The following is a 21286-nucleotide window of genomic DNA, read 5'->3' on the forward strand; positions in this document are numbered from 1 at the left end:
GGAAGGCCAGAAGTAAACCAGGGTAGGGAGAGGAAAGGACAGAGTCAAGAAACATTTGGGAGTTAGAATGCCTGGCAACACCCTTAAGGGGAGGGGTGACATGTACGCGTCTGCCGGCAGAAAGGCAGGAGCAGAAGAGAGACAGGGGATGCTGGTTGTGGAGGAAACAGGTGTGGGTAGCAGATACCCCGCATCCCCCCCACCCCACCCCAGCTAGGCTGCAACCTCAACCGTCACTCCTGGGGCAGAACGCCAGAGAGGGAAGGGCCTCCCGGACTGGAGAAGTCATTAGCAACCTGCCAGAACCGGGTTAACAAAGGCAGGACTACAACTCCCAGCATGCTCCGGCCCAGTGGGGTGACGGCGGGCGGTGGCTGCGCTGCACCCGTCTGGTGCGCACAGGACCTGGGTCGGCACCAGAGGCTTGTCATTCCGGAGGGGTCTGTGAGGGTGCGAGCGGGCATGCACCAGGGTCCCCAGCGCACTGGCGGCGCAGGGCTCGCGATTCCCGCCCCACGGCCCCGCCCCTTGCCCCACCCCAGCCGGGCGGCTTAGCTGGGGCCGCAGCGCGGCGGCAACATCACTCTCGCTGCCGCTGCTCCGCCCCATCGCCTTCTGTTTTTCTCTCTCATTCTCCGGTGGCGACGGCGGGGAAGGAGGAGGCAGAGGCAGCGGCAGCCGCGCTGGCTGCAATGAATGATCCCCCAGCTGGGGGAGAGGACTCCAGGTGAGCCTCTGCCCTCGGGAGGGCCGGGACCCCCGGTCGCCCAAGACCTGCAGCACCCCCGCCATGGATCCCTAGAGGAGGAGGAGGAGAAGGAGAAGACAGCTCCGCCGCCCACCCCCATCCCATTTTCCTCTTCCTTTATCTCATTGTTGCCGTAGCTGTTTACGGCAGGGCTCCCGCTGCCCCAGCATGGGGCGGGCTCCGGGTACTGCCATTCGGCGGGCGCTGCTCCCGCGGCTGCCCGGCGATTCTGCCTAATTCTCCCTCCGCAGCCGGTGCAGCGAGGACCGGAGAGCGGTGGAGGCCCGGACTGCAGCAGCGACGGGGCCACCTCCCAGCATCCCCACCCTAGGAGGCTACAGGCGGATTGAAGAACGGCGCCTGGGGGCTGGGCCGGCCCCACCGATCCGGACCTAGGGAGGACAGCAGGACCGCCTAGGCTGCGGAGAGGGGTGGGGGGGTCAGGAAGGACAGAGCAGCAAGATGGCCAGTAAAACCAAGGCCAGTGAGGCCCTGAAGGTGGTGGCCCGGTGCCGCCCCCTCAGCCGGAAGGAGGAGGCTTCTGGTCACGAGCAGATCCTGACCATGGACGTGAAACTGGGCCAGGTGACACTGCGGAACCCCCGCGCTGCCCTAGGGGAGCTACCCAAGACCTTCACCTTTGATGCCGTGTATGATGCCAGCTCCAAGCAGGCAGACTTGTATGATGAAACCGTGAGGCCCCTGGTAGACTCGGTGCTTCAAGGTTTCAATGGCACCGTGTTTGCCTACGGACAGACCGGCACGGGCAAGACCTACACCATGCAGGGGACCTGGGTGGAGCCCGAGCAGCGCGGGGTCATCCCCAATGCCTTTGAGCATATCTTCACCCACATCTCGCGCTCCCAGAACCAGCAGTACTTGGTCCGGGCCTCCTACCTGGAGATCTACCAGGAGGAGATTCGGGACCTGCTCTCCAAGGAGCCTGGCAAGAGGCTAGAGCTGAAGGAGAACCCCGAGACAGGCGTCTACATCAAGGACCTGTCCTCCTTCGTCACCAAGAACGTCAAGGAGATTGAGCACGTGATGAACCTGGGGAACCAGACCCGGGCGGTGGGTAGCACACACATGAATGAGGTCAGCTCGCGCTCCCATGCCATCTTTGTCATCACCGTGGAGTGCAGCGAGCGTGGCTTGGATGGCCAGGACCACATCCGTGTGGGCAAGCTCAACCTCGTGGACCTGGCTGGAAGCGAGAGGCAGAACAAGGCAGGCCCCAGCGCAGCTGGAGGGACGGCCACGCAGCCCACGGGTGGTGGCGGCGGTGGAGGTGGTGGCGGTAGTGGAGAGAGGCCTAAGGAAGCCTCCAAAATCAACCTCTCGCTGTCTGCCCTGGGCAACGTGATCGCTGCTCTGGCAGGCAACAGGAGCGCCCATATCCCCTACCGGGACTCCAAGCTGACCCGGCTGCTCCAGGACTCTCTCGGGGGCAATGCCAAGACCATCATGGTGGCCACCCTGGGGCCAGCCTCTCACAGCTACGATGAGAGCCTCTCCACCCTGCGCTTCGCCAACCGGGCCAAGAACATCAAGAACAAGCCCCGGGTGAACGAGGACCCCAAGGACACGCTGCTGCGGGAATTCCAGGAGGAGATCGCCCGCCTGAAGGCCCAGCTGGAGAAGAAGGGGATGCTGGGAAAGCGGCTCCGGAGGAAGAGCAGCCGTAGGAAGAAGGCCGTGTCGGCCCCGGCTGGGTACCCTGAGGGGCCGGTGATGGAGGCCTGGGTGGCCGAAGAGGAGGAGGACAACAACAGCTGCCGCCCGCCCCAGCCCACCCTGGAGGCAGCCTTGGACAAGAACATGGAGAACTACCTGGAGGAGCAAAAGGAGCAGCTGGAGGAGGAGAAGGCGGCCATCCAGGACGACCGCAGCCTGCTGAGCGAGGAGAAGCAGAAGCTGCTGGAGGAGAAGGAGAAGATGCTGGAAGGCCTGCGGCGGGAGCGGCAGGCCACCGAGCTGCTCGCGGCCAAGTACAAGGTAAGAGCCCCCGAGGGGGCAGGGACTCTCCACAGGTCCCCAGAGGGATCCGCGCTGGCAGACTTTTCTTTGAGGGTCTGCGACCTGGCTTGAAGCAAAGCGTCTCTGCCCTCCTGCCGAGAGCTCCCCTGGAGAAGGCAGGCAAATTTCTGCGACTCTGGACTGCCAGGCAGAGCCTCCCTGGAGCGCCTAGGAGGACACACACACACACACACACACACACACACACACACACACACACAGCAAAGCAGCAGGCAGTCTCTCAAGCCAGTGAGCTCGGGCTGGTCTGACCTGCTGCCTGTCAGTCTCTGCTGGTGGCCCCCAGTGTTGGTCAGGTCCGTGGACAGCCAGGCAGGCACTCAGCCTTGTTTGGGTGTGGGTTCTCACTCTTGCCTGGCCACCTCCCTTGTGACATCCTCCCTTTGCAGCACCATCAAACCTCACACCATTTTAATATCTGACGTTTGGACACTTCACAGTTTACAAAATGCCCCACATACATGATCTCATTTGATTCTTCCGGTAGCTATCCGGGGTCCTGCTTCTTAAACCCCCATTTTACAGGTGAGGGACTAAAGCTCAGAAAAGTGACATGACTGAGGTTCCATCCTACAAAGTGGCGGAGCTGAGCTGGAACCAGTGGCCCTTGGGCTCTTTCAGTTCTTGGATGGCGGGGCAGGATTATACATGGGTTCTGCTCCCTGTGAAAGCGGTCCAGTGGTCGCCTGGGCCCCCTGCCTAGAATCTTAGGAAAGAGATCACGCAGAAGGTTGGAAAGAGCACCGGGTTCTACGCTGGAGACCTGGCGTCTTGGCCTAGCTCTGCTACAGCTCATTGAGTGACCTTGTGTACGTTGCTTCTTCCCTTCCTCAAGCCTCAGTTTCCCTTTTTGTAAAATAGAGGGTTGGCCTGGGTGACCTCTGAGGTTCTTCTGATCTGAGAAACAAACCAACTGGCCCCCACACCCAGGCCTCATCCTAGTAAGATCCAGTTCCCCATTGCCCTGAGAGATGTCAGGGCCTCGGCGTCCTTCCTGAGCTGCTCCCTTCCCTGGGGAAGCCTCCAGGCCCCATTGGAACTAAGCTGCAGAGGCCCCCTGCCTGGCCAACCACAGACCTGTTAAGTTTCAATGCTGCAGATTCCATGACTCAATGTTCCAGGCATTTCCAGGTCCCTGGAGTCCTTAACACTGAGGGTTGGAGGAAGAACGCAAGGAACCGTGAGCTGATGACTTGCTGGGGGGAGCAGAACATTACCAGTTTTTAGTCCCTCTCAGGAGTGTGGGCTGGGGTGCAGGGGAGCCCTGCCTGGGAGGAAGAGTGGCATCGGCTGGAAGAGGGACAGATGAGCTACAGGCCATTGTCTGTGTTATGGGAATGTGCTGCTACACCAGGGGCTCTGGCCTTGCTTATTTAGTATTTAATTCACCTCCAGGAGCTCAGCAAGGGTTATGCTGAGCCGCTTACTCAAAGGGATTGGTACATTTGGGGTCCTCCTGGGAGAAGCAGGATGTTAAAGGCAGGACAGTTAGACTCAGCTCTCCGAGGAAGAAGGGAATCCAGGCAGTCTAGTGCTTCCCACCGGGAAATCTTACATGGGCAATCTGTCATCAGTATCATTACCAAGAGCCCCACCACTACCCCTTACTCCCTTTCCCCACCCACCCTTAAAGCTGGGGGGCAACGGAGGCTAAGAGAGTGCACTTCAGCCCTGAGCAAATGGGTAGAAGGGATGAAGCGAAGTATCCAATGGGATCTCCCATTGTTGGCCGCTCCCTGGCTCCCTCAGTAAGGTTCTTGGATCTAAGGTAATGTGGGGCACGGATAATGGGGCTGTCAAGAGATCAGGGCGGCCAGAGCCAGAATTCTTGTACCAGAGGCATAGCCCACAGAACCCCCCATCTTACAGCTGCCACGGGCCTTGGAAAACTGAGGCCCAGACTTGCCCAGGGCCACACAGGTGAGTTAAGGAGAGCCAGACTATTTATACTTGGTCCGGCTTCTTTCCATTACACCAGAGTCCGGAGGTTGTTACCTATGCTACTTGATAATCAGAGTAATTCATTTTTATGTAACTCTTTTATGTTTTAATCTCATGGGATCCTCCCAGACACCTCAAGAGATGAGTATTACTCTCTCCATTTGACAGTGATGAAAACCAGGGCTGGCGACTGTCTCCGTGACCTGGGCCAATAGGCAGGCGGAGCCAGGACCGGAACCCAGGTCTTCTGATGGCCCCAGACCTATGGTCTTTCCAAGTCTTCACGGACCCCTCCACATTTGATCTCTGTGTGACTGGGGGCAGAGGCCTTTGCCTCTCTAGGCCTCAGGTTTCCATTGGCCTGTTGAGGGGAGGTCTGACACAGCTCGCCAGGGGCTGGGTGAAATGGTCATTATGTGCCAGGCTTTCAGATATAAGTGAAGGGGGAGGGTTGCCTGGGAAATTCCGGGAGGGGAATGATTCCACATCCTGTGACTTCTTGTCACACCCAGACCTGGACAAACAGCTGCCAGCAAGCCCTGAATAGAGCCTATATAGAGGACCCCGACATCCATATAGTCCTTAAGGCACTGCTGGTTCAGTGTTGGATGTTTCTAGGATAGAGGAAACAATTTGAGGGCTCTTGAGGGACCCACTGGGTAATGAGGGGAGGAGCATGTGAGAGAGAATCCCAGGCCTGCCCATTTCACAGGGTTGTGCTGAAGATTAAATGAGATCATTAGTGTGAGGGCATTTGAAATATGTTGAAAGCACTACATCAGTGGAGGGCATTAGCAGACACTGGGTGGCTTCTGTCTGCCAAGCAGGGGTCCAGTGATGACATCTTTTTTTTTTTTTTTTTTTTTTTTTCTTTTTCGGTACGTGGGCCTCTCACTGTTGTGGCCTCTCCCATTGCAGAGCACAGGCTCCGCGGCCATGGCTCACGGGCCCAGCCACTCCGCGGGATGTGGGATCTTCCCGGCCCAGGGCTCTAACCCGTGTCCCCTGCATCGGCAGGCGGACTCTCAACCACTGCGCCACCAGGGAAGCCCCTAGGACTGACATCTTTGTCATTGGCTTAACGCTTTCCTTCCCCTGCCATCCCGGCTGCCTTGCCCTAACCCTGCAGCCCCGGGAACAGAGCCAGGCGAGAAAGATGAGCGCTCCGAAGGCGGGAGCTCCGGTCCCGCCTGGAAATTAGCTGAGCTTCTGCTCCCCATCTGCAACACACTCCGGCTCCCACTTTCTGAGTTTCGACAGCTCCCCTTGTCGCCTCCCTCATTCCCTTCTTCCAGTTCACACCACCCCTGGGGGCAGCTGAGCGGTAGCTGATGCGACCCAGTGCCCTCATTCACTCTCTCTGACTCATCTTACAGTCTGTCTCGCCTGTTTTCCCTGCCCGCCACCTCTAGGCTCCCCGTTCCCTTTGTTCTCCCCTCACTGTGTCCAAACACCATGCCTGTCTCCTTGGAGTCTCCTTTCATATTTACCTCGGGCCTCAGGGGATGGGAGGGTGTGCAAATATCTGAGCGTTTGTGATTGTCATCGGTGCCCTGTGTATCGGTAGTCATTAGCCATCCATACTTACCTCACGTCTCCGGGAGGAGGGGCTTGATAGCACACTAGACCTGAGAGGTAGGGAGAATTGGTAAAGTCACAGGCAGACCCGCAGCTGAGGTGATGCCTCTGCACAATGGCAACTCCAGCGTTTGCGCACAAATGCACGTACTGCCGTGAGGACTGGGACGCCCGTAGCTTGATGGGGAGAAGGCCCACTTTAATTGTGCAAGGAGCATCTTTTGATGACTGTTTTAATTTTGAGCTTAATTTTTTGAGGGCTCGGGCTAGATGATTTCTAAAGCTTTGATCCTAGATCTTTGGAGGGAAAGAAGAGTAGGTAGGGGAGGCAAGGGCTGCAGATGAGACAATATGCAGGCTGGAACTGACAGGGGGACTGGAAGAGGTAGAAACAACAGCACTGTTTGTTGATCCCCAAGTAAGTAGGTCTGGAGGGAGGGGGCGGGGTGCTGCTTGGCTAGAGCCCAACTCTCTCTGTGGTGGGTACGGGAAAGAGACCCTGCAGAAGCTGCCCGCAAAGCCAGAGGGATGAGGTCACTACAGAGAGTACAGACCGCATTGAATTTTTACTGTCTGTTTGTGGGTCCCTCTTCTTCCTCCCATTTCTCAGCATTGGCATTAACCATAAATAGTTATGCAAGGGCTTCCCTGGTGGCTCAGTGGTTGAGAATCCGCCTGCCAATGCAAGGGACACGGGTTCGTGCCCCAATCCGGGAAGATCCCACATGCCGCGGAGTGGCTGGGCCCGTGAGCCATGGCCACTGAGCCTGCACGTCTGGAGCCTGTGCTCCGCAATGGGAGAGGCCACAACAGTGAGAGGCCTGCGTACCACAAAAAAAAAAAAAAAAAAAAAAAAGTTATGCAAGAGGAGTGTCAAGCCCGAGAAACAATCATAATAGCAAGAATAATGCCATTTACTTAACACTTGCCACGAGCCAAGCCCTATACCATATATTGTATACAAATTATCTCATGTAATCCCTACAGGCACCTTCCATGAAAGGTGTTCCCATTTTATACATGAGAAAACTGAGGTTTTATGACTTGCCCAAGGCCTTATGGTTTGTATGTGGCAAATCTAGTTGAGCCCAGGTTGGTTTGACACAAACTTGGATCCTCTTTTATGCTTAAAGAATCAGGAATATTGGGCTGGGAACTGGTTGCTGGGGAGGTGGTGAAAAATGACAGGAGCTGGCGTAAACGTGTTGAATTTAAGGTGACAAGAGTCCGGTAGGCAGCAGGAGGTGGAGCAGGGGAGTTTAGAAGCAAGCACAGGACGGGAAGTGGAGTTTGGGGGCTCTTCTGTAGAAGAGGGCTCGAATGAGACCCCTGGCCCTCTGTTTTGGACCCTCTCTCCCTTTATGTAAGTGACTCCCAAATCAAGGTCTCCTGTCCAGGTCTTTGCTGACCTTTTTTTGTAGAGTGCTGTTTTCAGAGCATGGATATCAGAGTCAGGCAGGCCTGGGTTTTACTAGTTCTGAGACCTCAGTTTCCTCATCTATAAAATGGGATAGTAACGGTACCTATGTCATAGTTCTATTGTGAGGATGATAATCGACATTAAAGCACTTTACACAGTTCCTGGCATGTAAGTGTTCATAAATAATGACTTTATTACTGTTATCTTCGACTGCTTAATGGATGTTTTCACTTGACTACCTTCCTGGTATGTTAAACACATCACATTTTAGTCTGGCATTCAAGGCCTGCCAGAGTCTGGCTGTAATATATGTCATCAATCTCACCTGCCTAAGCAAGAGATAGGAGAACCTCACAGCCAACTCGTCTACCCCATACTTTGAACTCAGGATGTACCTCACGGCCTTTCCGCTGACTGTACTGTTTTTGTATCCTCGATTATCCTGGTAACCAGGGAGTGGGAGTTATGGGAGCAGGTCAAGCTCAATGTAAAGAACTTCTTAATAGTTAGAATTGATCTACTTCTAGAAATAATGGGCTCCAATCCCTGGAAGTGTCCGAGGAGAAACTGAATGTCACAGTTGCTCTAAAGGGATTCATGTACCAGAAAAGCCATTGAACTAGGTGATCTTTAAAGTCCCCTCCTCTTCAAAGTCCTTAATTGTTAAAAGTAGTATTTGTTAAAGCAAAATATAAAATGTTCGGTTCATCTTTTTGAAAATTAAGGTGACAGGATTTAAATGTTAATATAGGAATTCAACCAATAATAGAGATATTTCCAGCTCTCTATCCTGGCCAATTAGAGAAAGACAATGAAAAGAAGAAAATGGGAGGAAAGGCAGGAAAGAAGTAGAGGGGGACAGTGAAAAGGGGAAAGAGAAATGGAGTCACAGAGTCAGGAAGAAAGAAGGAAAGAGAGTGCATAAGGGGTGGACAGCAGTGTTTCTGGGGAGAAGAAACCCCAACTGGGAGAGAAAATGCTCTGGAGGAGAGAGTGAAATAGTATCGTTCCACTCCCCTCATCTTGAGGTTAGTCTCCAAATAGGGCTGTGTCCAGTCTCTAGAGACTCCCCAATAATCTGGGGAGCGTCTACGATCCCCAGACTGGCCTGGTTCCTTCCACATGTCCCCAAGGACACCAGCCCCACGCCAGACACTCTGAGACTTACAGGGCCGGCTTGTCAGGGAATTGTGTGCACCCGCACCTCCATCCCAGCTGAGTCCTCCATGATCCTTAAGAGAAGAAGCCTCACCGTAGCAAGTGACCAGAGCTCCAGGCTGGGTCTGGTATCTAGATCAGAGTCCATGGCCTCTTGGCACTGTTGGGAGCGGTAACTTTCATTCCTTGGTCTCCCTGGTGGGTGTGGTCAGTTAACAGAATTTCCACGAGCTGGGGGCATTTGGTAATAGAAAGATTGGACCCGCAGGAAGCGTTTAAGACTAATACATTTGCATCAGAGGTTCTGGGATTCAAGTTATGCTGGGGCTCAGCAGGCCTTTTAGTCCAGTGTTGGGCGTCTCTTGCTGTGTGTTGGCTGGTGGAGTGTATTATCATATGCGCTTAGTCATCTCCAGCCCCCGGATAGCGCAAGACTGGATGAAGTGGCTGTGATAATGTTCTCATTGTGCTCTGAGGACTAGGAGGAAGGGCCTGGAATTCAGCGGGAGAAGGGAACCCCCTGCCATCTGTGTTCTGCCAGCCTGCTGTCCCTAGCCAGTCTGGGGCACCTCTGGGGCTAGCCGGGCCTGAGAGCTGCTGAATCAGGTAGCCTGAGTAGATAAGAAAATGGTCTCGCTTCCCTCCAGTCCAGCCCTTCAGACATGGGAGCTGCACAAGGCAGACCCCTGTGCTCAGAGCTTATAGGGCACCTGTACTGGTGCTTTGGAGTATATCTAGAATTTTTAATACCCCGAGGAACTCCTGGGCATTAAATCCTGGTCAGACTAACGACTTACTTTCTGGTTGTCTCCCTTTTCCTCTCAGATGTACTTAACTGAGGGGCGCCAGGCCCTGGGTTGAACTGTTTCTGCGGTGATAGGTAATGGACCCGCAGGCTTTCTCCTTTCTTCAAGTGAGCCAGCAGAATAATAATAACAACCACAACTGGAATAATAACGGTAGCTGCCATCTCTTTAGTGCATGTTTAATGCCAAGTACTCGCTGTATTCTCGCATTGCTTTATTCAGTCTTCACAATAGCACCGTGAGGTAGTAGTGTTTCAATCTCCACGTGACAAATGAGGATACCAAGGCACAGTAACGACGAGGGAACAACCCAAGGTCACATGCCTGTGAAGTGTTAGCACCAGCATATGAGCCTATGTCTGCTTGACTGCAAAGCCCACGAGCTTCCCCTCCACACTGTATCACCAACTCAGAAAAGAAGGCTTCACGCCAGATCCCTGGCTGATAGGCCCCAGTGGGAGCTCTTGTCTGCTCAGATGCTTAACTCAGCTCTGTTCTTCCACATGATGCAAACCCCCCAGCCTCTGACCTCAGCCTAGAGCCGTTCGTTCATATAATCGACAAGTCTTTTTTAACACTATGACCAAGAATACGAATCAGTAGATAGGGTTAACTTTGTCTTTAAATTGTTTAAGTTTCTGGAATGAACCACAAGAACTCACTAATAATGGTTATCTCTAGGGATTTTAATAGGAAGGGGGCTTTTATTTTTCACTTTATAGTTTTTTTTTACAACAAGCACATATTACTTTGTTAATTAAACAAAAACAAATCTAAAAACGGTACGCGGGCCTCTCACTGTTGTGGCCTCTCCCGTTGCGGAGCACAGGCTCCGGACGCGCAGGCTCAGCGGCCATGGCTCACGGGCCCAGCCGCTCCGCGGCACGTGGGATCTTCCCGGACCGGGGCACGAACCCGCGTCCCCTGCGTCAGCAGGCGGACTCTCAACCACTGCGCCACCAGGGAAGCCCAAATCTAAAAATTTTAAAGGAGAAAAATATGTAAAAGAAATGTGTTAATACATGGTTGGAAGATTGGCTTAAGTGAATAATTGAGGGGAATCCAGAGTTGATAATACTTTTTAATGATATCCAATTATTGGTAATCCTGTGACTTTGGACAAGTCACGTCCCCTCCCAGGGACTGTAAGAAATGATCAGTAGATGATTCCTTGCTTTCTGCCCCATTTGCCTATTCATCTTGGCAGCAGCGGGTCAGGAGCCCAGGGTGAGAGAGCAGTGTGGATGAGGGGCAGTGAGGGCTGGAGAGGAATGGCCAAGCACTGCCTGGAAGCTGGAGGCTGAATGACCCAGGATCTGTAAAATATACTGAGTCTGCACTTTACGGATCCTTTGGCCTCATCCATTGCTGGCTTTGTTGCATTCTGTTGTCTGGCTGGGTTTGCATCCCTGGTGCTGGAGAGGAACCCTTTAGCACAACACAAATAAGTGAGGGAAGTAGGGGAGAAAGACAAGGTAAGGATCAGATCTGAAGTGCTCGTGGTTTTCCTTACTCAAGTAGATGGGCTGATTTTTTTCTTCCTGCTTGTCTCCCAGGTGGACTGAAGCATTTCTGGGCATCCGTACCCTGTCCAGGGCAAGGCTGGAGGTAGAGTCCAGCTTACCACCTCACTCCCCAGCCAATATGTTTCCTGATCTCCAATTGTTCCTTCTTCTTTTTTTTTTTTTTTTTTTTTTTTTTTTGCGGTATGCGGGCCTCTCACTGTTGTGGCCTCTCCCGTTGCGGAGCACAGGCTCCGGACGCGCAGGCGCAGCGGCCACGGCTCACGGGCCCAGCCGCTCCGCGGCATGTGGGATCTTCCCGGACCGGGGCACGAACCCGTGTCCCCTGCATCGGCAGGCGGACTCTCAACCACTGCGCCACCAGGGAAGCCCTGTTCCTTCTTCTTGATGAGAGAATCACTAGCATTTGAAAGACCACTTATGTAGTTTTTGGAGCCATCCAAGGAGACTCAAGACAGGAAACTCGGACTCAGTTTCCCGATTTATGTTCCCCAAGGCAGAGAACCACTGAAAATAGCGCTATTCTTCCCCTCACCATTGTCTCTTTCATTTCTTCTTCCCTTACTGTTGGTTCCTTGAGATCTATAGCCAGTGGCCACAAAAGGAGAAACAGGTCTGTGATGGAAGGCATGTCCGTGTTTCCTAAGAGGTGGGAGCCAGGACTGTTGCAGTAGTTTTGTTTTGCTCTTTGTGATGAGCGGTGGGTAAATGTCAATCAGGTACTGAAACAGCAAGTAACCACGGACATTTGATTGTACATTATCATTTACCAGGTAGTTCCACATCTATTATGCAACTCACCATTCTTACCCAAAGCCTGCAAGGTTAGTGGGTATTTGCCCCATTTTACAGTTGAGAAAACTGAAGTCCAGGAGCTGATGCCCTAGATTTCTTAGCAAATAGGAGGGTAGAGTGTGTACCAGGATTCAAGTTCTCTGACTGACATGCCCAGTGCCCTTTACATCTTTCCACCATGGAACTTGTAAGGTGGCCCTTCCCGTGAGCATTCGGGTTTCAGCCTCTCTGGGGTACCCTAGTATTACTGACGACCTCCCCCCACACACGCAGCTCAGAGCTGTATCCCGCTTATCTCAGAGGCCCCTATAAGAACTTCACACAGGCAGAAGCGTCTTCAGCAGAACCCTGCCTGTTTCATCTGGAAGAGAAAGAAATGGTGCCCTGAGCTTTCCTGATGGTTCCTGAGTTGGCAAAAGTGCTAAGACCAAATGTTGCTTTTCTCCAAGGCACCTTTCTGCCTGAACCCAGGAGAAAGCTGTGGAACAAGAAAAAGGGCACTGGACTTGGAATTAGGAGGCTGGTGTGGAAATACTACTTCTGCCACTTACTGGCTCCATAACCTCAAGCAAGTCACTTCACCTGTCTGAGCCTTAGTTTCCTTTTATGTCGAATGGGGATCATACTCGTTATCTCATAAGGTTCTTGTGATGATGAAATAGGATGATTAATGCAAAAAGGACCTAGCCCAGCCACAGGCACATGGCAAGTTGCATCTGAGACTCCTGTCTCCTGCAGAATGTCATAGATTAGCTGGCATGGCAGCGCAGATCCTGTTTGGCTTCTCTGTAAAATCATCCTTGATGATATCTCCTCAGAAGGGTGGCTGTCTGGGCCTGGCTGTCTCCATTCTGGCTTTCCAGATCAGCACTTAATGAGTGCTGGGGTCTCCTTTCTCCTCCTGATTTTGCACTTCAGTTGCTCCTGGAATGGGAAAAGGTGAGCCTCCGAATATCCCAAGCTGTTTCTGCAAGCTGACGTGGTCCCTGTGGTGATCTTGGCTGTTAATTGTCACAGCAGCTGACCTGCCTCTCATACCTGGAATCAAGGACCCTAACTGAATTGGGAAATTATTTGGAGAGTGCATAGTCAATATAGGAGCAGACACACATACCGATTCCGTAATTATGAGACTCCAGGCTTAGAATTCTCCATCTCCGGGCCTCAGTTTTGTCATCTGTAAAGCAAAGGGGGTTGGGGTGATTCCCTGAGGTCACCTTAGTTATCCGGTGATTCGTTTCCCTCTTGCAAGAGTCAGACCGTGTCCTTGGAGCTCCCAGCCCTGTCTTTTCCAGCCCACAGCCTCTGCTGGCCTTTTAGTTACAATGGACATATTTAGAACCAGTAGAACCAAGCCCAGTCCTGTCCACCGGCCCCACCCACCTGGACTCTTTTGCCCTGAGACATCACAAGGGCAGCATTAACTGGGGCAGCTAAGAGCTCTAGGAACTTTTCCTGGGGACTAGAAACCCCATATTCTGCTTAGTACCCTCCTAGCCTGAAGTGGGCCCAGGGATTTGAGGCATCCCTGTCCCTCTCTGCCCTCCTTACGTGAGTAAAGTTAAAGACAGATCTCTGAGGAAAAGGAGGAGACGGCCACTGGTATCCTCTGAGAAATGGGGAAAAGCAAAAGCAAAAAAAAAAAAAAAAAAAGCTGTTTCTAAGCAAAGAACTGCAGCCATGCATGACATATTTCAGAGCGGGGGGGGTGAAACAGGCAGCGATGAACTGAGACTGGGGAGAAGGGGGCACTGAGACCCTGCCCCTGGATTGGGGCCCACCCCCAGATTTCGTGCCAGGACCAGCCCCGTCTTCTAGCACTAGGCAGGTTCTGTCAGGCAGGCTTGGCTGACAGCGTGGGCTGGGCCGGTGGGCAAGACTTGGCGAGAAACCGATAAGGCACATTCGGTTGTCATTTAAGTCACATCTGTGTCGGGGCAGGGTTAGGCAGAGAAGCATAGGGGCAGTAGACAAATGGAATGGGGTGATACGGGCAGTCAGGCATCATCCAGGAACTCTCTTCATGGAGCCCAGGGCTCGGCCAGAAGGAGACATCCTGAAGCGAGGTTTCCAGGTCCAAGGGAGAGGTTTAACACGAAGCCTGATGCGCAAGAATCAGCACAGAAACCAGTCCTGGGAATCATGTCATGGGGGTGGCAGTGGGACGAGGGTTGGAACTTGGAGGCCCTGGTAGTCTTGGCTGATGCATCAGATTCCAGGCCTGATTGGCAGCTGAAATTCTGCCTGATAATGTCCAAATGGGTTTCTTGAGCTATAGGTGTGGGCAGCTGGAGAAGGTGTGGGCCAAACAAAGAATTGTTTTGAATCAGGTCCATCTCCTCACTTTAACATCGCCAAAAAAAAAAAAGCATAAAGGAGCATTTTGTAAAAGGAGAGATCAGACCTTTGCAAGCCTACCGCAAAGGTATAGAGAATATAAAATAAATGGGAGGCTCAATTTTATATCTCTTATTAAGCAAAATTGAAAATCATGATAATACTTCATGACAATGACATTGTAATGAAAATGGTTCCATTATTTATTGCTGGCAGTGGTTTAGAAAGGTAACTTGACAGTATGTTCTAAGATATACGAAATGTTTATAACCCTTTGTCCACTCCTGAAATTTCCTTCTAAGAAAGTCATCTAAAAAAGCAAAAAATTGGGAATTCCCTGGCAGTCCAGTGGTTAGGACTCGGCACTCTCACTGCCGAGGGCCTGGGTTCAATCCTTGGTCGGGGAACTAAGGTCCCACAAGCCGTGCTGCTCAGCCAAAACAATTTTATGCACGAGTGTTTATTGTAAATATTAACCAAACAACCAAAATATCTTATAATGGAGGTTAATTAAATATATTATAAATCATCCACTCTAAACATTATGCAGTCATTAAACATATAATCATAAACCTTATGGAAGTCACAGGAAATTCTTGAGATATTTGATGAAATGGAAATAGCAGGACATAAGCTTATATTTATACCATGTCTATAGATGTGAAAAAATGATGTGTGCATATGGAAAAATCTGGGGAAAAACGTTACCTAAAAAATTTAGTTACCTATGAGGAGGAATACATGAATTTTTTCCCATTTTGTTTTATTTCTGTGGTTATTTGATGTTAGTGCAATGTTTTTTTCTGAAAGCAGAGAAAGACAATAAAAGGTTAAAAATGTGTCCGCAGAATCCTTTAATGAACTGTGAGGTACTTAATCCAGTACCCCTGAGATAATACATTCCATAAATTTATTACCTTCTGTAAACAGAACTTCTCTTTGTTCTAAAACTCAAGGTACAAGCTCTTACTCTCTGTACCAGGGATTGATTGGAAAAGCCTGGAGCTTTCCTTTTCACACCTGTTTTGATGGTATAATTTCCAGGTCCATCCTCTTAACCTTTCTTTGTCTTTGCCAACTAAAGAGTCCTATTTTTTTAGTCTCTTATAATAGCCCTTGCATGGTTTTAGCCGCCCTTCTCTGGATCTTCTCTCTCCTTCAAGTCCCCAGAGATGCAGCAAGGGACTACACACAGTACTCCAGATTCAGCTGCATCATAGTTTTTTATTAGGGTAGAATGATTTTTGTTTTGTTTCCAAAAAGCCTTGGTGATGGTGCCTGGCCAGATGCTATTAGCTTCTGGGAACAATAGAGAATTACTTCCCCTCTTTTCCCTCTGTTTTGGTTTATAACTGATCGCTCACAGCTATTTTTTTTTTTTTTTTGCGGTACGCGGGCCTCTCCCATTGCGGAGCACAGGCTCGGGATGCGCAGGCTCAGTGGCCGTGGCTCACGGGCCCAGCCGCTCCACGGCATGTGGGATCTTCCCGGACCGCGGCACGAACCCGTGTACGCTGAATCGGCAGGCGGACTCTCAACCCCTGTGCCACCAGGGAAGCCCCACAGCTATCATTTAGTGAGTAGAGTGAAGATTACTTTTCCCCAAAATGTAAAACTCTGAAGCTCATCTGCCATTTTTTGGTCAGCTCACACGGCCTAGAAATTTTCCTGCTTTTTACCACCTGCAAGAATCTGGGGGCATCTGTGAAGTTGGTATTTTACCTGTGCACCCTTTCTTGCATGATTTATTTATTTATTTATTTATTTTTTGCGGTACGCGGGTCTCTCACTGCTGTGGCCTCTCCCGTTGCGGAGCACAGGCTCCGGACGCGCAGGCTCAGCGGCCATGGCTCACGGGCCCAGCCGCTCCGCGGCATGTGGGATCTTCCCGGACCGGGGCACGAACCTGTGTCCCCTGCACCAGCAGGCGGACTCTCAACCAATGCGCCACCAGGGAAGCCCTCTTGCATGATTTCTGATGGAAATCAGTACCCCTATTTAACATTTGGACATTTTTCCACCTAGAGAGGTGCCTGTTTATTTCTGTTTCCTTTCCTTTGTCCCTCTCCCCTTTCTCTGTCTCCTCACTCCCTCCCCCACGTGACTTTGAGTAACCTCTGATGTAGGACTTTGCCAGGAGGATTTTAACCTCTAAAGTTCTGGCCACTGGCTTCTCCATGGACTGAAATAATCTATTTTGTCCCTGAAAGAACTCTTGGAGATTAGTCAGACATGATTTCCTCTTGCTGGAAACATGTTGCTTTTCTTTTAGCAGGTTCTGCTTCCTAAAGCACACCACACATTGTCTGCAGTAGGAAGAGCACGGGCTTTGGAGCCAGGCAGACCTGGGTCTGGATTCTCCATTTAAACTGAACAGCTGTGATGTGACCTTGGATGGATTACTTAACCTCTTTGAGCTTTCAGCAGAAAAATGATGGTGTTAATAGTATGCCACTTAAAACATGTTTCACAAGTCACCTGGGGGTCTTGGACGCTGATTCACTAGGTTTGCGTAGGGCCTGAGATTCTGCATTTCTAACAAGTTCTCAGATAATGCTGATTCTGGGGACTGCTAAAAGCAGTGATTCCCAAATTTGCACACTGAAATCCCCTGGGAACCTTTAAAAACCACAATGCCCGGACCTCACCACCTGCCCCCTCCATTTCCAGTTTAACTGGATGTAGCCTGGGCACTGAGCCTTTTAAAAGCTCCCCAGGTGATTCTAATGTACGTCAAAGTTTGAGACTCAGTGCCTCAAACGTTATTAGCAGAAGTAAGTGTGAGACACCTGGCACATAGCAGGGGCAAAGAAAAGAATGGTTTTCTTTCTCTTGGTGCCTTGCCCTGTGCTTCTCTCTCCATCCTCATCCCGTCTTCACATCAGGTAGGAAAAAGCAGGGCATCAGCTGTCACCCTGTGTCTTCCTTACTAGAGTCTCCCCTAGAGCATCTGGCTTGGGAGTTCTCACTGCCAGTTGCGAGGGGAAGGGACCAAGATAACCCTGCCATGTGGCCTGGCACTGGGAGTTTTAAAAGCTCGCCAGGCAATTCTAATATGCAACCAATTTTGAGAACTAGTGTCTTTCTATTCGGTGGCAAAGAGTGAAGAACGCTAGGGCCACATAACATGCCAAGGGAAGTGTGAGGACTCAGGGCTGGAGTGGGCAAGTGTGTCCTAGAATGGGGGACCAGGCCAGATACCAGGTCCCCCCAAATGCCATTACAGTTAGAGGGATCAGTTATCCATGGCCTGCAGCAGTCGGGGGCTTCCTCTGTGGACAAGCAGAGCTGCTCCCTTCCTCCTTCCTCCCTCTTCACACCCAGCCATCCCTCCTGCCAGGAGGATGTGCAATGCCAGATGCCCAGACCCTGCTTCTCTGCCCCTTAGCCAGTGCATGTGGGTTGACCAATTGAAGGAGAAGCTGAGGGTGAAGATCCAGTTCTGCTCTGGATGAGTGAGCCCAGAGAAAGGACCTGGAAGCCCCCCCTCTGAGGCTACCCCAAGGAGTCCTTTCTTTTTTTTGTTTGTTTGTTTGGGGTGTGTGTGTGTGTGTGTGTGTGTGTGTGTGTGTGTGTGTGTGTGTGTGTGTGGTACGCGGGCCTCTCACTGCCGTGGCCTCTCCCGTTGCAGAGCGCAGGCTCTGGATGCGCAGGCTCAGCCACCATGGCTCATGGGCCCAGCCGCTCCACGGCGTGTGGGATCTTCCCGGACCAGGGCACGAACCCGTGTCCCCTGCATCGGCAGGCGGATTCTCAACCACTGCACCACCAGGGAAGCCCAGGAGTCCTTTCTGTTCGTCAAACATATTGAGCATTTACTATGTGCCAGGCACTAAGTCCCAAGACTCAGATCCGAGTAAGACATGATTCCTGACCTGAAGGAGCACACAGAGGACACAGGATGTAAACAAATGATGGGACAATATGGGAAAATAGTAGGAAAGTGTCCTAGCTATTGATGAGGCCTAAGGGAGGAAATGTGCAGAGTTGAGGGAATCAGCGAAAACTTCCCAAGATGCTCAAGCTGTGTCTTGCAGGAGAAGTAGAGGGCTCTAGAGCACAGGCTCAGTAGCTGTGGTGCACGGGCTTAGTTGCTCCACAGCATGTGGGATCTTCCCGGACCAGGGCTCGAACCCGTGTCCCCTGCGTTGGGAGGTGGATTCTTAACCACTGCGCCACCAGGGAAGTCCCTGAAAATGCATTTTAATGTAGTCACAACTTACACAGTTTCCCCTAGTCCTTTATTATTTAAGCTTCAGATTCAACCAGCACCTATGGAATGTCTGTGCCAAGCGCTGGGTCGGGCTGGGGGTGCTGCACACAGCGCAGGGGCTCAGTGGGGAGGCTGGCGTGGAGCTCAGATCTCACCCCTGTTAACTAGCTGCATGGCCTGAGGCTAGTTCCTCTCAGTTTCTTTACTTGTTGCCTGGGGTCTCTCTGGGGGTGAGGATGGAGACACCTGGCAGGTAGCGGTAGCACTCAGCAGATGTTTGCTGGCTTTCCTTCCCGGAGCAGAGGCGGCTCCAGGGTTATGGACGTGAGAGGTGATGGATAACTCAGCCGAGACCTTGCAATTGGTGGGTAGAGCCCAAGTCTTTCTGGCCACCTCCAAAGCTCACGCTGCTTCTGGGGCCCCATGTGCCCCTTAGTGCCACAGAGTCTCCTCCCTTTGGCTTTTCTTCTGTTTTCCAGCTGAAGATTAGAGCGTTTCCTGCTGCCTGTGTGAGAACCCCCTTCCTGAGTCAGGAGCCAGTTATCTAAAGGGCCGGGCTGCCCAGTGACTGTATCCGGTGTCTCCCCGCCTCCTAACACCAGCTGGGTCCTGTTGCCAGGATTAATTTGCCACCCGCACTCCCTTCCCAAGCATGGCGAACCGGCCTTCCGTATATCCAAAGCCAAGCTTCCATATCCAAAGCAAACAGATCAGGTGCCCTGTATTCTCTGAGGGATTCCCTCTCTTTGTCTCACCTAATGGTCCTGCTGAGAATGGGAGCCTTGTGTTGGGGCCCAGGAGGCTGGAGGGGAAAACTTCATTCTTGGTGAGGGTCATGAGGCTCCTTCTGGGACACATCTTCTGTCCCCTCCTGGAAGGACCACAAAACAGAGAAGCCAAACCTCTCAAGCTGGGGCTGCCGTGGCCCTTTGAAAAGCCCCAGAGCCCATCTCTTCACCTCTCTGTGTCCCCAGGCCATGGAGAGCAAGCTGCTCATCGGAGGCAGGAACATCATGGATCACACCAATGAACAGCAGAAGATGCTGGAACTGAAGAGACAGGAGATTGCCGAGCAGGTGGGGCTGGGGGGCTTCAGGTCTCTGGGTTGGGTGGGAGGGGGCACGTGGCCTTGAGGTGGCACTGGGGTGCTTAGGGCAGTGAGCCATCATGGACTCAGGTTCCCTGGAATTACAGTGCTGAGAACCTAAGGCCTGCTGCCCTGCATCCCATGGGTCCACTCTCCAGGTGGCGGCTCTCCATGAGGACAGCCTCCGTAAGGCACCTGGTACTAATTCCCGGGCCTTCCACAAAGGTGTGAGTTCTTGGCCAAGTGCAGGACTGTGTCCTAAATCATCAAGAACCACAGTTTGTTGGTCTTACCAATCAATTGTGATACTACATGGGAGAGGCTGAGGCAGCTGGAAAGCCAGTATCTGGGCATCGGTGTACGTGGTTGACACCCCTGGAATGCCCCAGCTGTTAGGGCTGAGGTCTCCTTCCATGGGGGGCAGTGCCTTGGCAAAAGCGTGGCCATATGAGCTGAGAAGAAGGTTCAGAGAGGCTCCATTGAGGATGGGGTGGGAGCAACGGATGTGGGCCATGCGATGCTCCCTGCTCCCTCCTGGCGCCTGTGGTCACGACGAAGCCAGGTTCCCTGGTAGGCAGAGCTCCCCAGTACGTGCTGCTCCGCTGAGTCCTGCGCCCTGCCTTGGCCTAGAAACGCCGCGAACGGGAAATGCAGCAGGAGATGATGCTCCGAGACGAGGAGACCATGGAGCTCCGGGGCACCTACACGTCCCTGCAGCAGGAGGTGGAGGTCAAAACCAAGAAACTCAAGAAGGTGAGATGCCACACAGAACTGGGTCAAGGTGTGTAAGGGCCTGGCAGCCTCTGCCCGAGACGTCACCTGCCCAAGGGGAGTGTGCTTTAGCGACCCCTCCACACTTTGCTTGAACTGCTGACCCCCTGAGTTACACTGCGTGGGTGCTGGGGTGAGGAGCAGGAGGAGGTGGAGCTCTGGTTGGGGTGGGATAGAGCCTTTCCTCCTGGGCCAGGAGGGGCCGGACAGGCTGGGTACACTTTTACTTCCACTCTCCAGGGTTGCCATCCTCACGGTCCTGGGTAACGTGCCCCTTTACTCTGGTGTCACCAGTGAGTCACAGTTTGGAGAACCAGGCACAGAGCAGGCCAGGGGAGTGGTGGGGAAACCTGAGGAGACCCGAGCCTGGGAGGGCTCAGACGGGGAGCCCAGGGCTCTCCAGGGATGAGAATACTGGCCGCCAGGACCCTGCAAAGTCCACGGCCAGGGAAAGGCGTGTGCATGATGAGCTGAGGGCCTAGGGCAGGAAGCGGCAAATTCCAGTCTGGATTCTGGGAAGAACCTGGAGAGCCCTTAGATTGCCGAGGTGGCTGCCCCAGAGCGGGCCAGGCAGAGGCCCAGCTACAGTGGCAGTTTCCAGGGACACACCTTTCAGTGGGTTAGGAGCGGGACAGGAAGGTTGGAGCTGCCCTCCACACCCCTACTTTTGAGAGCCGCTGGAGAGGCAGGAGTAGGATGGGTCACCTTCCAAACTGGCTGAGGCTCCCTTCCTTCCCTGAGCCCTGGACTCGCGTCCTGATTCCGGCTCTTCTGTTAACCTCATTGTATGACCTTGAGCAAGTCTGTGCCTGAGTTTCCTCACCTCTAAAAGGGGGTGTCGGACCAGAAGGTCCCTCGGGTCCCTTCAGATTTGA

At 52.5% G+C, this 21286-nt stretch overlaps 1 protein-coding gene across 2 annotated transcripts in view; it reads left to right on the forward strand.

Moving 5' to 3' along the window:
* Positions 1-359: 359 nt before the first annotated feature.
* The window catches only part of KIF3C (kinesin family member 3C), a 35721-nt gene continuing 14794 nt past the window's right edge, over positions 360-21286 (forward strand). Inside the window, exons 1-4 of one of the 2 annotated variants that reach the window (XM_067007947.1) lie at positions 360-727; positions 1000-2743; positions 19528-19629; positions 20271-20393. In XM_067007947.1, the coding sequence (XP_066864048.1) occupies positions 1211-2743; positions 19528-19629; positions 20271-20393 (1758 nt within the window). In that variant the 5' untranslated portion in view covers positions 360-727; positions 1000-1210. Of the gene's footprint in view, positions 2744-19527; positions 19630-20270; positions 20394-21286 lie in introns of both variants that reach the window. The other variant, XM_059079196.2, reaches the window with a different exon arrangement.

The sequence above is a fragment of the Kogia breviceps genome, chromosome 11 (genome assembly GCF_026419965.1).
Source record: "Kogia breviceps isolate mKogBre1 chromosome 11, mKogBre1 haplotype 1, whole genome shotgun sequence".
Lineage (NCBI taxonomy): Eukaryota > Metazoa > Chordata > Mammalia > Artiodactyla > Physeteridae > Kogia > Kogia breviceps.